A 13621-nucleotide genomic window follows, 5' to 3' on the forward strand; every position below is an offset into this window, starting at 1 on the left:
TGTAACCTAAATGACTTCTCTCATGAATTCTTCTTCTTTACCACGTTTATGGTGTAGTATTGTATCACAGTGCTTGGCCTAGCAGCTGGGAATTCAGGCAGATGTCTCCTCAGAGACTGCAATGGCATTAACATCAACCCCATGGGTATATTTCTATGGACTGTAACGTAACTTAGCTAAGAAGAAGAAGATCATCCCCTCCAGAATGCTCTAAGCTTCACTGCCAGTTGACTGTCAGAGAGCCTGAAAACTAGCCCTCAATGCAGCACTAAAATGTGGGCTGGAAACCAGGAGGCAATGCAGTGACTTCCTAATTGAACCCCCCTTTCAAACAGTTAATAGACAAAAATGCCCAGCAGTGAAACACTGGGAACACCATGCACTTAGAGAGACACAACCAATTTCTGGCTCATGCTGTGCAGGCTCACATGCCACAAAACCCAAAAGGAGTAGTACAGCATTGATGTCCATTCCCGCTCTAGGTTTCTCCTCTACAGCAACTTTCTGAAGGAGTCTGGGAGGGCACAATGGGATTTTTCTTATGTTTATGCTCGCAGCCTGCCTGGCCTTGCTCAGACCTGGTCTACATTAGGAACTTACGTTGGTATAACTACGTCGCTCAGGGGTGTGCAAAAATCCGTAGTTATTCCGACCTACCCCCTGGTGCAGACAGCACTATGTTGACAGGAGGGGTTCTCCTGTCGACAGAGCAGAGCTACCGCCTCTTGGGGAGGTGGAGTACCAATACTGACAGGAGAAGCTCTTCCATTGGCGTACGTAGCACCTTCACTAATTGCTACAGCAATGCAGTTGTGCCGCTGCAGCACTTTAAGTGTAGACAAGCCCTATGTTTTCTGTTCATCTCTCTCCATGGACTCTTATACTGCACAGGCAGAATAAGAGTGCACATTAACACCACATGCTATGAACTAACTAGAATTTGGTTCATAATGCACAACAGTTGACATCTTTAGAAGCTTTTGTATCTTCTTCCGTGCCTCACAAAGGCAAATGTGAAGTGAGTGGAGACAATCAGCATGGATTCTATGGGGAACTGTTTCCCCTTCAAACAATGTCTGTGGGGTGTGGTGCATGTGTGTCTGAAGATAATTATAGTTTTTTATTTGTAAGTACAAAAGCATCAAACTACCATTAACAATAATTACATTTTGATTCTAAAACATCCTTGACAGCACTGGTAAGTAATTTCAGTCCTAGAATATAATTTATGTGAGTAACATTGCTGCAGGGTTATAATAAAGTAATTAATACACCGGAACAGAATGCAGCTGCTCTTAGCAGTATGCAATTTATGGCAGCCATAAAAAATAAAGTTAAAACATAAGCAACCCAAAGAGGTAGTGAGGGGAATTACAAGCAACATTAGCCTTTTCCTTTAAAACAACTACAAACAAAAAAGATTTATAGGGCCTGATTGTGAACTCAGTGGGACTACTCATGTGAGTAACTGCTCACCAGTGTGTGTGAAGGGTTCAAAATCTTACCCTTAATATGGTAAGTTAAGAAACACAGTGATTTTTCTAGTGCTTTACAAAAAACAGCTACTTACTCCTCAGGTAAGAGGTATGGATCTAGTACTGAGACTGGTGGAGGAGGGGATCCCATCTTGGTTAGAGCCATGATGTGTTCAAAGGTAATATCGGTCTGGGTGCCCATATCTACCAGATGAGACTCATGTGAAGGACTGAAAATCTTAGTGCGTGGAGTTCTCCTCAGGACCTGCACAACGATGGGCTCTTTGGCTGTTTTGAATGCTTCCACTGCCTGGTCATGTGTTGCTTTAGATAAATCTTTTCCATTTACCTGTGGAAAGAGTGAACGGGAAACAATTAGAAGAGAACAGGAGATGATAACTTCCACCCTTTGTTTGCTTATTCATGTAAAATGCCCGTGAAAAGTCAGAAGTGAAAAGTCTGCTCTCCATCTTGATGCCTCATCTTTTTTACAAAAATATTTGTCCAACAGCTTAGATACTATGGTGAGAGTTGCTGTGCAAAACCTTGAAATACAGAAGTGATAGGCTCTTAAGGTCATGGACTTGTCTAAACAATGTGGCTTACTTAACTGCCTGGGACCTTCAGAGTGCTATGTAAGTGATAATTAGTAAAGGTAAAACAAGAGCTAGAGGATTAAAGGGTTATGAGCCTTTCACCTCAAGGGAGGAAGAATGGTCTTGTGGTAAAGACACTGTACTGAAATTCAGTAGATGTGGGTTCAATTCCTGGTTGTGCTACAAACTATTTGTGTCCCCTGGGGCATATCACTTTAGAGCCAGGTTTTCAAAAAGTGTGCAGCCTATTGGCTGATAAACTCTTAAAAAGAATCTGACTCTAATGTCTCAGCTTCACTGAGTGTCTGGCCTCAGTTCTGTGTCTGTAACTGTGGAACACTTCTCTACACTTGCAGGAGTGTAGTGTGGATAGATTTACTAGTGTGCATGAGGTGTTCAGTTACTATGGGGAACATGTGACTACCCTAGTAAGGTAGGTCACCAGCTTCAATTTGGATCAAGCTGACAGTGGCCAAAAGGGGCACTCATTGGATGACTATTCAGTGATCTATGAAATGTTCCCAGTTATTTATCTGTAGTAGATAGGCATCAACAGCTCATCATAATTGGCGCCCAAATGTTAGGCAAACCTTGGGGGTCAAGGGGCAGACAGTATGGGGAAGTTTGCAAAGCCACTGGCCGGGTTTTACTAGTTTAATTTCTCTAGTGGAGAGGACTTCACTGCCCTCTGCTGCCCATCCGGCACCTTTCAGGAGCTCTACATTCACTTTAACTTTGAAATGCTAGAAGAGTGGTAGTGGTTGATGTCTTCATTCACTGTGTGATCTGTCTGAGACAGATAACATAATGAATGAAGACATCAACCATTGCCACTTGCAGTGTTGCCACCTCTTGTGAGTTTATTGTGGGTCTCATAATATTTGGTGGTTTTCTTAAAGCTCCAGCTGCTGGAAGCAAGAAATTATATGAGCATCTTAGCATCCATTTAAAAACACCATGTAAATTTCTACTCCTCGTGGCTGTACAGAAAAGCTTGGCGATGTGAAGTGAATGTAGCCTAAAGACCCAGAAAAAAGGAAACAAAGAAAAGGAACTGCAAAGTTCTATCCATTATTAAAGTTGTATTTCAAGCCAATCTCATGATATTTGGGGGCATGAGTCATAACTTTTCAACGCTTGGAGCCGGGCCCTTGTTTTGGTCTGTTGTGTGTATACACGAAATGCTATGAGCAGCACTGCATAAATAACCATCTCTTTCCTTTCACCATACACAAGCATTTTGTAAATGTTGACATTTACCTTTCACATATCTCTCTGCCTATAATACAAAACCAGTACAAGTTCATTACAGTTTCCAAATGCAGAAGCTGAGCACCCCGCTCTCAGTTTGCCGGAGGGGGTGGCGTAGAATGCTACTCATGTGGACAAGAAGCACAGCCACACCATTCCCACCATCAGACAACTCCACTGCCTGCCTACCTAATTTAAGGACTCTGTTCAGAAGTGTCCTTGATAGATTTTCTCCATCCCTCCTTTTAGTCCTGCCCCCTAATGGTGATTTTCTCCGTCGCTCTACGTTGTTGGTACAAGAGTGGTCTTCACTGCAGACTGGAAATATCTTCCTGTTTTTCTCTACTATTTTGGGATACAGTTTGCAGTAAAGACTGTGCAAAATGTTGTATTTATACAGTTATTTTCATTCACCAGGTAGCAACAGGTCCCATATTCTGCTTTTTATTTCAGCTGTAAAATTTCACTAGGTTAATCGTTTGAGCAAGACACAAAGTGGTGCCCTGTTTACTTCTTACAGATTAGAAATCCCTCAGCCCTTGTCCAAGCAGAACAAGATATTGATTCTCCGGCTATTTTTTCTAGTTTCTTTCAAAATCATTTAATCATATTACTGTACTACAAAACTACTGGGACAAGACCTCTGAATAAGCAATTTTGCATCAGTATCTTGTAAATAACTTTTCAGATAAAACATTGTAATGGTGCCCTAACATTGTAATACAGACGAAGGGCATGTCTACACTGCACTCAGAGCACTTGTAGACATACCTGAGCTAGCTGGGATCTAGTGGAGCTATGGCAGCATGGACTATGCAAGCGCATCCAGGACCATGAGTATGTTCTTGAATGATTATCCCATGCTGCCGCGGCTTCATTGCTTATTGCTGTTCAAGCGAACTATACCAAAACTAGTTTGGGTATGTCTACATGGGCTGCAGTCACACCTCTGGTTACAGAGCATACATACCCTAAGATACCACTGTGATGATGGATAGAGAGATTAGATGAGTACTGAAAGATTTCCCGGACTCCCTATCCCAATAAGAGCCAATTTTTAAAATAGAATTTCTGACCATGGAGCCTATTCTAAAAATCTTCCATCCCAATACACTTCATTGTTTACATCCCCTCGATAGGTGGATACTCACCTTAGAGAGTGACCATTCACATTTTTACACCTAAATCCTTTGCAAGAGCTAGTCTGAAATGTGGTGGTCACACACGTTAGGAGCATCACGCTGTAATTTAACAGCTCTGCTCAGATCAAAATGAGCTTTTCTGTGAACCCTCTGAATTTCTGCAGTGGCATCTCTCTCATGGGCTTCTCTCTCATATTGACTGATGAGCTCTTCTACAAAATTTGGGACCTCTTGTGATTCAGCAGCCAAACATTCCACGAGCAATTACCATGACCAACCTACTTCACAACCCTTCCAGTCAACGTGTGTGTGTGCGTGTGTGTGTGAGAATTCTGTCTCCACAAATAGTCCCATTGAAGCAAATGGACTACTTATAGATAAGGCTACAACTTTTTCACAAAGGTCATGGAAGTCATGGACCCTCGCGGCAAACAGCTGCTGGGGGCAGTGGGGGGACCCTTCGGAGCTCCTGGCTGCCACGGCCGGTGGGGGGAACCCCTGAGCTCCAGGCTACCGCAGGGACCCCTGGAGCTCCTGATTGCCGGGAGCGGCGGGGAGAGCCCCAGAGCTCTCGGCCTCCACGGGCATTGGGGGGACCCCTGAGCTCCAGGGCGGTGGGGGGTCCCCACACTAGCCACTGCAGGCAGTGTGGGGACCCCACAGCTGAGCTCCCCATTTTGTCATGGCTATTTTTAGTAAAAGTCACGGACAGGTCATGGGCTTCCATGAATTTTTCTTTATTGCCCGTGACCTGTCCATGACTTTTACTAAAAATATCTGTGACAATGACAAAATCTTAGCCTTACTTATAGAGTAAGGTGCAACTCCACGTGACAATGATATCTGGGTTTGGCCCGTAGTTAATATATTGCCTATAGCAAAAAGCAATAAAGACCAGGTTAATGTCAGTGCATAGACCTGTTCCTTTTGAGTTACCTTGTGCACATACTTATTACACTGTCCTCTTAGGCTCATCATGGAGAAACTTGGCAAGGTGATGACTCCAGATTTTTGATCAGCCAGTTGAGAATGGGAGCATTTGTTATGTGCTGGCATTACATTTGCATTACATTAACAGTTGCACTGACTGCAATTGCTCAAAGTAATAAAGGCATGTAAAGTTTGGCCTGGTCAAATTAAACATCATTAACTTCCCCAACTAAGCAGATTACTTTAAAATAATTTGTACAGCTGTAAAATTAAGTCCAATGTAATGTTTTCTGTTTAAAGAGGAAATGCTGATTAGGTTCCTGGTTTTATTATTTACTATAAATTAAATGTTGCAGATGCTTATTGTGTAAGGCCTAAAACTGATTTTTTAAATAATTTGTGTACAATTAAGGTAAATAAGCAATCAAAATGAAAACCAATCCCAAGTTATATCAAGTATTTCATTTTATAGCTCTGGCCTGAAATCATTGTTAGGCAAGCAAACTTTACATGATCCACTTTCCACAACTGAATGTTATAAAAGCTAGTAAAACTGTCCAACTAGTGCTAGCTGGATCAATCCTTCTGTGATCATTTTTCTTGCCAGTAATATAGCTAATTCTTTTCTGTTAAATATGTTAGCTAGAGGCTTTGCATTTCTAGTTTGCTGCATAACTTATTTCAACCAAACATCAGTTTCCTCACCTGAATCTTAACTCTTTGTACTCTCATAAATAATTACTAGGGAGATAAGTAAGACATCACAAAGTTTGACATCAGATGGGGAACAGGCAGTAGGAGTGGATCAAAGATCTTTGAAAAAAAAATCTATTTTCATTCTAGTTGCAGCAGAACAACTTCCAACTGCAGCATCTTGCTAAATGTTCTACAGGGTGACTGTGGGTAAAAATTAAATGAAGAAGGGTTGCATAACAGAGCAGCAAGATGTCCAATCAGATGCAGGGGGTATTTGTAAGAAAAGCCAGTTAAGGCAGGGAAGATTTTGATGGAAAGATTTTGCTGTCAGAATGATTCATCCCAGATTCTGGAATCTATAACTTCCAGCTGCCACGTTTCTTTACCCAGCTGGCTCACAAATCAGAATTAGACAAAACACAAAACAAACCCCCCAAACAACAATAACAAAATCCAACCCAAAGGTTGACGTTTACAATGCTTACTAGGGAATTCAGACACAGTTCCCATTTAAGTTGAAGCTTGAGTATGTAAATCACCTCATCAGATTTGAAAATCACAGCCAAGTGTTACAGACAAAAAGAACTGCTTAGTGATCATTCTTTGGCTAATGAATGATTTACAAGTGAACTGTGTCTCTGAGATATATATTTTTGATGTTCGTAGTTTGATCAGGTACTAATGACTACAACAAAATAAAAGATGTAATGAAATGTATTATTTTTATGACACTTTAAAAATTTCAATTAATTCAATGCAAAAACAGGGTTGGGATTTTAGTCTTTGGAAATGGGTAGTTCCAGGAAAGATGTGATTTATGGCAACACAGGTAATTTATACTAGGTAGGTAATTATACTAGTAACTACTCAACCTACACATCTGTCTGTCCTCCTAAGTAACCAATGGATGTGTAACTGGTTCATCAATCAAGGAGAAAGCCTTGTTAGATGTCTTCTTTTCACTGTGAAACCTCTTTAAAGATAAGAGACTCAGTAGTATATATATTGTCCTATTCACTAACATAGTGCCAACATCTGTATTTTTAGAAATATGCTTCTCTTCCTAAGTAGGAGTAAATAAATTTCAAAACTTGAAAATACCTTTTTTGATGAACATGCTGTTTGGGATCATGGACCAGACTCTATTCTTAGTTGCTCTGGATTGACATGAGTTTAACTCTACTGAATAATAGAATATCAGGGTTGGAAGGGACCTCAGGAGGTGATGAAGTTCAACCCCCTGCTCAAAGCAGGACCAAGCCCCAGACAGGTTTTTGCCCCAGATCCCTAAGTGGCCCCCTCAAGGATTGAGCTCACAACACCCTGGGTTTAGCAGACCAATGCTCAAACTACTGAGCTATCCCTCCCCTCTGAATGTCAGAGAGTTATTTCAGATTTACACTAGTGTCGCTGAGATCAGAATCTGATTCCATATCCTTAAAATTAGGGCCCACAGAACACTGTTGTTTGAGAATGAAATACTAAAATGAGCAGAATGGCTACTTCCCCCAGGAAGCCAATAAACTTCAGTTAGGAAGTATGGATAAGATCAATGGGGTAATGTAAATCACTGGTCAGTGTGTGTTACAGTGTGTGACCTGTGCCTGATCCACAAAGGATGTGAGTTGTTAAACTCCCTGTTACAGAAGCTGGTTCTTTAGCTTAAAGTGTAGAGAATCATTCTCTTAGCTCTGAACGTCACTAGTTTGATTCTCAGAGTTAGCCAAGACTGTATCCAGCTCGATAGTTCAGTAGAGGAGCTGTGTTCCGATGGTGTGGGTGGGTGTGTGCAGCTTTGCTGATATCAATTGGAGTCCTGTCTTTGGAATGATGGGACAATATGGATAAAGTGATTTATAGTAGCTAGTCTCTGTGGAGACACTCATCCCAGTATCTAGGCATAATAGATACATTCAAGACCTCTTGTTTTCCTCTTGTCTATTAGGATGTAAACTCTATATGTATTTAACTAGCGAATTACAAACAAATGTGTAGTAGAAGTCTTTTAAGATGGTTTTCTTGTGAAATGTGATCACATTGGTGACTCAGTAAATACTTTGTAACTAATTCTCGTGTGCTAGTTGATATTTCCTCCTGCTTTTATTGTGGAATAAAACTAAAAACAATGGAAACATAAATTTAAAATGTGGTTTAACTCTACGATAGTAACAAGGGGCCATATTATGTTATTGATTTTAAGCAGACCTCTTCATTAATTTCAACAGGGAGCTCTTAAAAACTGAAGGGACCATATGGACTATTTTCTAGAAAATTCATTTGAAAAAAGTAGATGGTGTAGGCCCAATTTGCAAATGTGGGCACTCAAAGAGAACATCCAAACACTCAGACGTTTGAACACTCAGGTTGGCACTTAGTGACTGAACTTACCATTTCAGTGCCTACGTGCTGATTTGAGAACCCAAGTGCAGGAGTTGAACATCCTGGGCCAGTTCTTTGATCCACACTAAATCTTCTTTGCATTACTCCACTGATGCAATGCACCCCTAAAGCCAGTGTAGCCAGCCATGGGATCAACACTCCACTGTAGATTTTGGCTCGGGCAGAGTCGTTAAGGGGTAGAGGCATGGCTGAACCCTGGTGATCCAGACCTTTGGCCCCTCTGCCCCAGCTGCAGCCAAAGATTGAGGCCTGTACATTTGTATAAATCTTTCCTGACAACACTTATTGCTGGAACAGGAATTAATTCAGGGAAATCTTATGGCCTGTATCATACAGGAGATCAGACAGTTTGGTCACAGTGGTCTCTGGCAGCCTTTTAGTTGATGAACTGAGCACGCTGCAGTTGCTGCTTTTTAATCCTCAATATTGGGGCTGTTTTGTGTCTATCAGAATCTGACAAGCAATTAAACCAGGCTATTGTAGATACTCATCTCTTGCCCAGTCTGATTAATTCACTTATCTGTGAGAGAGCACAGTAGTATCCTTTTACATTAGCATTATTTCTGTTCCATTTGCTTTTTCAACTGGGGGAAAAATTTGCTCCTAGGTTGAAAATCTTGTTTGCCAAGTTTTGGCCTAAAACCTAAGCTTAAATCTGAAACAAGGGATTGTAATAAAAATGCTGACCCCCCCCCTTCGCTCTAGACCAGTGGTCCCCAAACTGGAAGACGTGGAACAATGTTCAGGCGGGGCCCGGGCCAGCCCCCATGGAGGGCAGGAAGGCAACGCCACCTAGCTGTGCCCCCAGCTGCAGTTCCACTCCGCCCCCAGGCCAGCTCTGCCCTCATTCCCTCTCTGCCTCTAGCCCTGGCTTATGCCTCATCCCCAGTTCCGGCTCCAGCTCTGCTGCTGAGCCAACTGTGCAGTAATGGGGGGGGGAGGGGAGGGCGGCATGGACAGATTCCATTACTGGTGGCGGGGGCGTGACAGGAAAAGTTTGGGCATCACTGTTCTAGACACTTATCTACACAGGAAAATTGCATTGTGTTAGACAATGACCTCGAGGACTCATATTAACTGGCACAATGTTAAACACAACTGAGCGCTCAGCAGAGATAGACTATTGTGTTTAACGTTTCGTTAGTTAAAGTTGTGTTCTAACATGATGTCGTTTCCAGTGTAGGGGAATGAAAAGGGCAATGCTGCAATACAGGCACCTAGAATTAATCATGAATTTTCAAAACTTTCTTTAACAAATACTTCAAGACACCTTTCCCCCCCCCTCGTTACAGATCTACTGCAGTACAAGAGGTGCAAGGATTCTATTATTTATTATTTGTAATGCTACAGCACCTAGGAGCTCTAGTTGTGGACTTCGTCCCCTTTACACTAAGTGCTGTACAAACACAGAATAAAAAAAGAGTCTCTGCCCCAAAGAACTTGCAGTCTCAGGGGCAAGCTTTCATTATTCTAACAGAGTCCTTAATTAATCTGCTTAGAAAGAACTGCAGGTCAAGCCTATGGGAATATAATACTGTTAGCTAGAGACAACGGTACAGGTAGAGTTCCAAATCTGAACTGTATGGTACATCGATAGCTAGTTCAAGGTCAGCACATCAGGGGTATTTTAAGATCCTCTTAAAAATTGTTTAAAAAAACTGCTTGTTCTTCATATAATGAAAATTGCCAAACTCAGGTCTGCAGATGGCTAGCTCAACCATTTGCTCAAGCTTTCTTCTGTAGGAGGGTAGCAGGTGTTGGTATTTTATTCCTATGATTCCTAGTACCGTAAACAAAGATTACAAAATGTTCGAGTGGAACGTATTTGCACTGATATCAAGAGCTTGCTTTTTTGGTTTCCCTGTGAAATTAATGCTCGCAGCTAAGCTTACATCCTTCCTAAACTACATCAGATAATAATACAGCATTTGTATTGATCTAATCTGAATGGAAAACACAAGTCACAATAGACAAATGTCACTATTTCCAATGATTGTAAAGGTGGTAAACAGATTGGTTAGGCTACAGTTTAAATAAGACGAATATAACTACATTTACTTTCTGCTGTATAAACATACATTTTATTTGTAGTGTTTGTAAACTGTATGCAGCAAAATTCTTATTTATAAATGGGTACATCTGAAATAACATGGAAGAAAATCCATATATACAAATGCTTTATTAGCTGGCCACCATTTAAAAATATGCATAATTCCTTAAGAAACTTACTTGCCACGTAACAGAGATAAAAGGACCTTTTCATGGAAAAAAGATGGATAGATTAGTTTGACTAAAACATGCAATTGCTTAAATTCTGGATTTTTTTTTGTACTTTATGAACTGGAAATATATTAGGTACAATTAGGTACAGCTACAATTAAATTAGTGGGAAGAGTGGGCCTCAATGAAATCTCTGATGGAGCTAGACAATATGAATAGTAACATGAGACAGAGAGACATATCGTTATGTGAAGCTTGAATCTAGAACACACACTAAACTAGAACTGTAGTAGGGTGACTAAGTAACCAGGAAAAGTTTGTATTTTTTTACAGAATTTTCTGATATTGTCCAATATAATTAAGTTACAGTCTACACTGGACTGTTGGAGCTAAGATGGTATGCTATAAAGCAGTGGTGGGCAACCTGCGGGCCGCATGAGGCCCATCAGGGTAATCTGATTGCAGGCCGCGAGACATTTTGCTGATGTTGACCGTCTGCAGGCACGGATCCCCACAGCTCCCAGTGGCCACCCGGGGCATTCCCAGCCAATGAGAGCTGCAGGAAGTGGTGGCCAGCACGTCCTTGCGGCCCGCACCGCTTCCTGCAGCTCCCATTGGTCGGGAATGGCGAGCTGCCGGGGGCGGTGCCTGCAGACGGTCAACGTCAGCAAAATGTCTCACAGGCCGCAATCAAATTACCCTGATGGGCCGCAGGTTACCCACCACTGCTATAAAGGGACAGATGTAAGGCTACATTGTAAAGGCAAAATGAAATTTGTAAGTACTCATGGTACAATCCTTTATAGGAAGTCTGCTTTTTTTTTTTTTTTTTTAAAGGGGTTGGAGATACAGTGGTAGTTTGGGCCTGTTCCAACACCTATTGAAATCAAAGGGACTCATTCCATTGACTTCAATGGGCCTTGGTTCAGGCCCTGACTGAGACAAATAGGTACATACAATAAGGGAAAAAACAAGTCAAGATGTTATGAAGGAAAGTGAGCCATCAGCATGCAATAGGCACGGGCAGAGTCTGACAATGGGAAACCAAGGAAGGGATATGAAATGACACAATAGTCCATTAAGTGAGACATGATATATGTTTTTAATCCAGAAAAGGGAAGAAAGATGATAAAATAAGGCAAAAAAAAAAAAAAAAAAAAAAAGAGGAGGACAAGACACACATCCAGACGGAAAGTCCCTTGAACCAAGTGTGTGGAAATGATGTGGTAAACTGACATCTCAGTCATGTGGCTTTCATTAATTTTTCTTCTCAAGAAATAAAGAGTAAAGGAAATAGAAGTTAGTAAAAGGAAAAGATGACAGTATGCTATTATAGGCTGGGAACATACCCACATGTGGTGGAGCAGAATCTGAGCTGTAGTGTAGTGCCCTGAGCATCAGATGAAGCTTTTAGAAAATAGACTAAGCAAGGTCGGGAACGTGAACTTGAATTGGTATAATATGATGATCTGTGAAGATATTTATGATGCCTATTAAAAAGGTGACAGGACTTGGGTAGTACGAGAGAGAGAAGGAAATAACAATGTCCACCCTGTCTCAGTGTGGCCTTGGTAAGTCCCAAATGGTTCCAAATCTACTGTCCACTGGAGTTTTCGCTTGCTTCAGTGGTGGATGGACAGAAGATGGGGGGAAATGGATGGGTGAGAGACAAAACAAAGAGAAAAGGAAGGAGTCTGATACAAAGGAGGGGAAATTGGGGAAGATGTTGATAGCTTTATTTGTAAAGAATTTGCAACATGTAGAACAGAGCTTCCGTCATGATCTTGTGGAGTTTCAAATGAGTAAAGCCCTGGGCCCGTAAAGGCTTCTTCATTTCATGGATGTGTTAATTGTTTGCATCCTTCTGGTTAGAATAAAAAGTTGGAATTTCCTTCTTCCTCTGTTAACTTAGGGTGTGTTTCACAGTAGATGGGAGATATAGCTTAGAATAACTGACATCCCTCTACTTACATGGTCACATATCGTATCCACTCAACATTTTGCATTGATGCTTATTCTGTTTTTAAGTTCCCCAATAGTTTCCGGAGCCAAATTGCATCATCATCCTCAAATCACTCACCACGCAAAAGGCTAGTTTCCTCCAGGACATATTTGATTTCCCCCAGAAACTCCATAATATTAACAACCTCTCTCAGAACATCATCCTTGCCACCATGGATACCATATACACCAACATCCCTCACCATGACATCCTCACTGCCTGCCTCAAATATCTACAAGACAATAGACAACACTCAGATATCCTCCCCAAACACGTGGCCAAACTCATCCATTTCATCCTCACTCATAATAGCTTTGCATTTAACAACAAACACTTAGTCCAAACCATGGGAACAGCCATGGGGGTACTAGGATGGCTCCCAATATGCCAACCTTTTCTTAGGCTGACCTGAGGAAGAATTTCTTGAAAAAATGTACCATGAAACCAATGATATACTTGAGCTACATCACTGATAGGTCACTGGACAGATGACCTAAACTCCCTCATACGTTTCCAGCACAACTTAAACAACTACCACTCATCCATCATACTCTCTCTAGAACACTCCCACACTCCCTGGATGCCACAATCAGTTTCAGCAACAAACCCCTACAGACATATACACAATCACCACACTTATCTTCACAAATCCAGTAACCACCCTAAACACACCAAGAAATCTGTTATTTACAGCCAGGCATTCAGATACCACAGAATATGCTCTGAGGAGAAAGTCCGGGATACACACCTTAACATATTTAAAATCACCTTCACCCAACAAGGACACTCCAACAGAAAAGTATATTTATTGCACTAAGGAACAAGCCACCCAAACCCCCAAGAAAACCTGCTTCAATACAGATTCCCCCCACCAACTGTACACTCCTTGTTGTAATGTACCACTCAACA

At 41.5% G+C, this 13621-nt stretch overlaps 1 protein-coding gene across 3 annotated transcripts in view; it reads right to left on the reverse strand.

Moving 5' to 3' along the window:
• The window catches only part of PDZRN3 (PDZ domain containing ring finger 3), a 204234-nt gene that overhangs the window by 20989 nt on the left and 169624 nt on the right, over window positions 1–13621 (reverse strand). For all 3 annotated transcript variants that reach the window (XM_024195494.2, XM_024195426.2, XM_024195568.1), the window contains one exon: window positions 1571–1824. In XM_024195494.2, coding sequence (XP_024051262.1) covers window positions 1571–1824 — 254 coding nt within the window. The remainder of the gene's footprint in view (window positions 1–1570; window positions 1825–13621) is intronic.

This window comes from Terrapene carolina, unplaced genomic scaffold (genome assembly GCF_002925995.2).
Source record: "Terrapene carolina triunguis isolate 2854851 unplaced genomic scaffold, T_m_triunguis-2.0 Scaffold89, whole genome shotgun sequence".
Taxonomy (NCBI): Eukaryota; Metazoa; Chordata; order Testudines; family Emydidae; genus Terrapene; species Terrapene triunguis.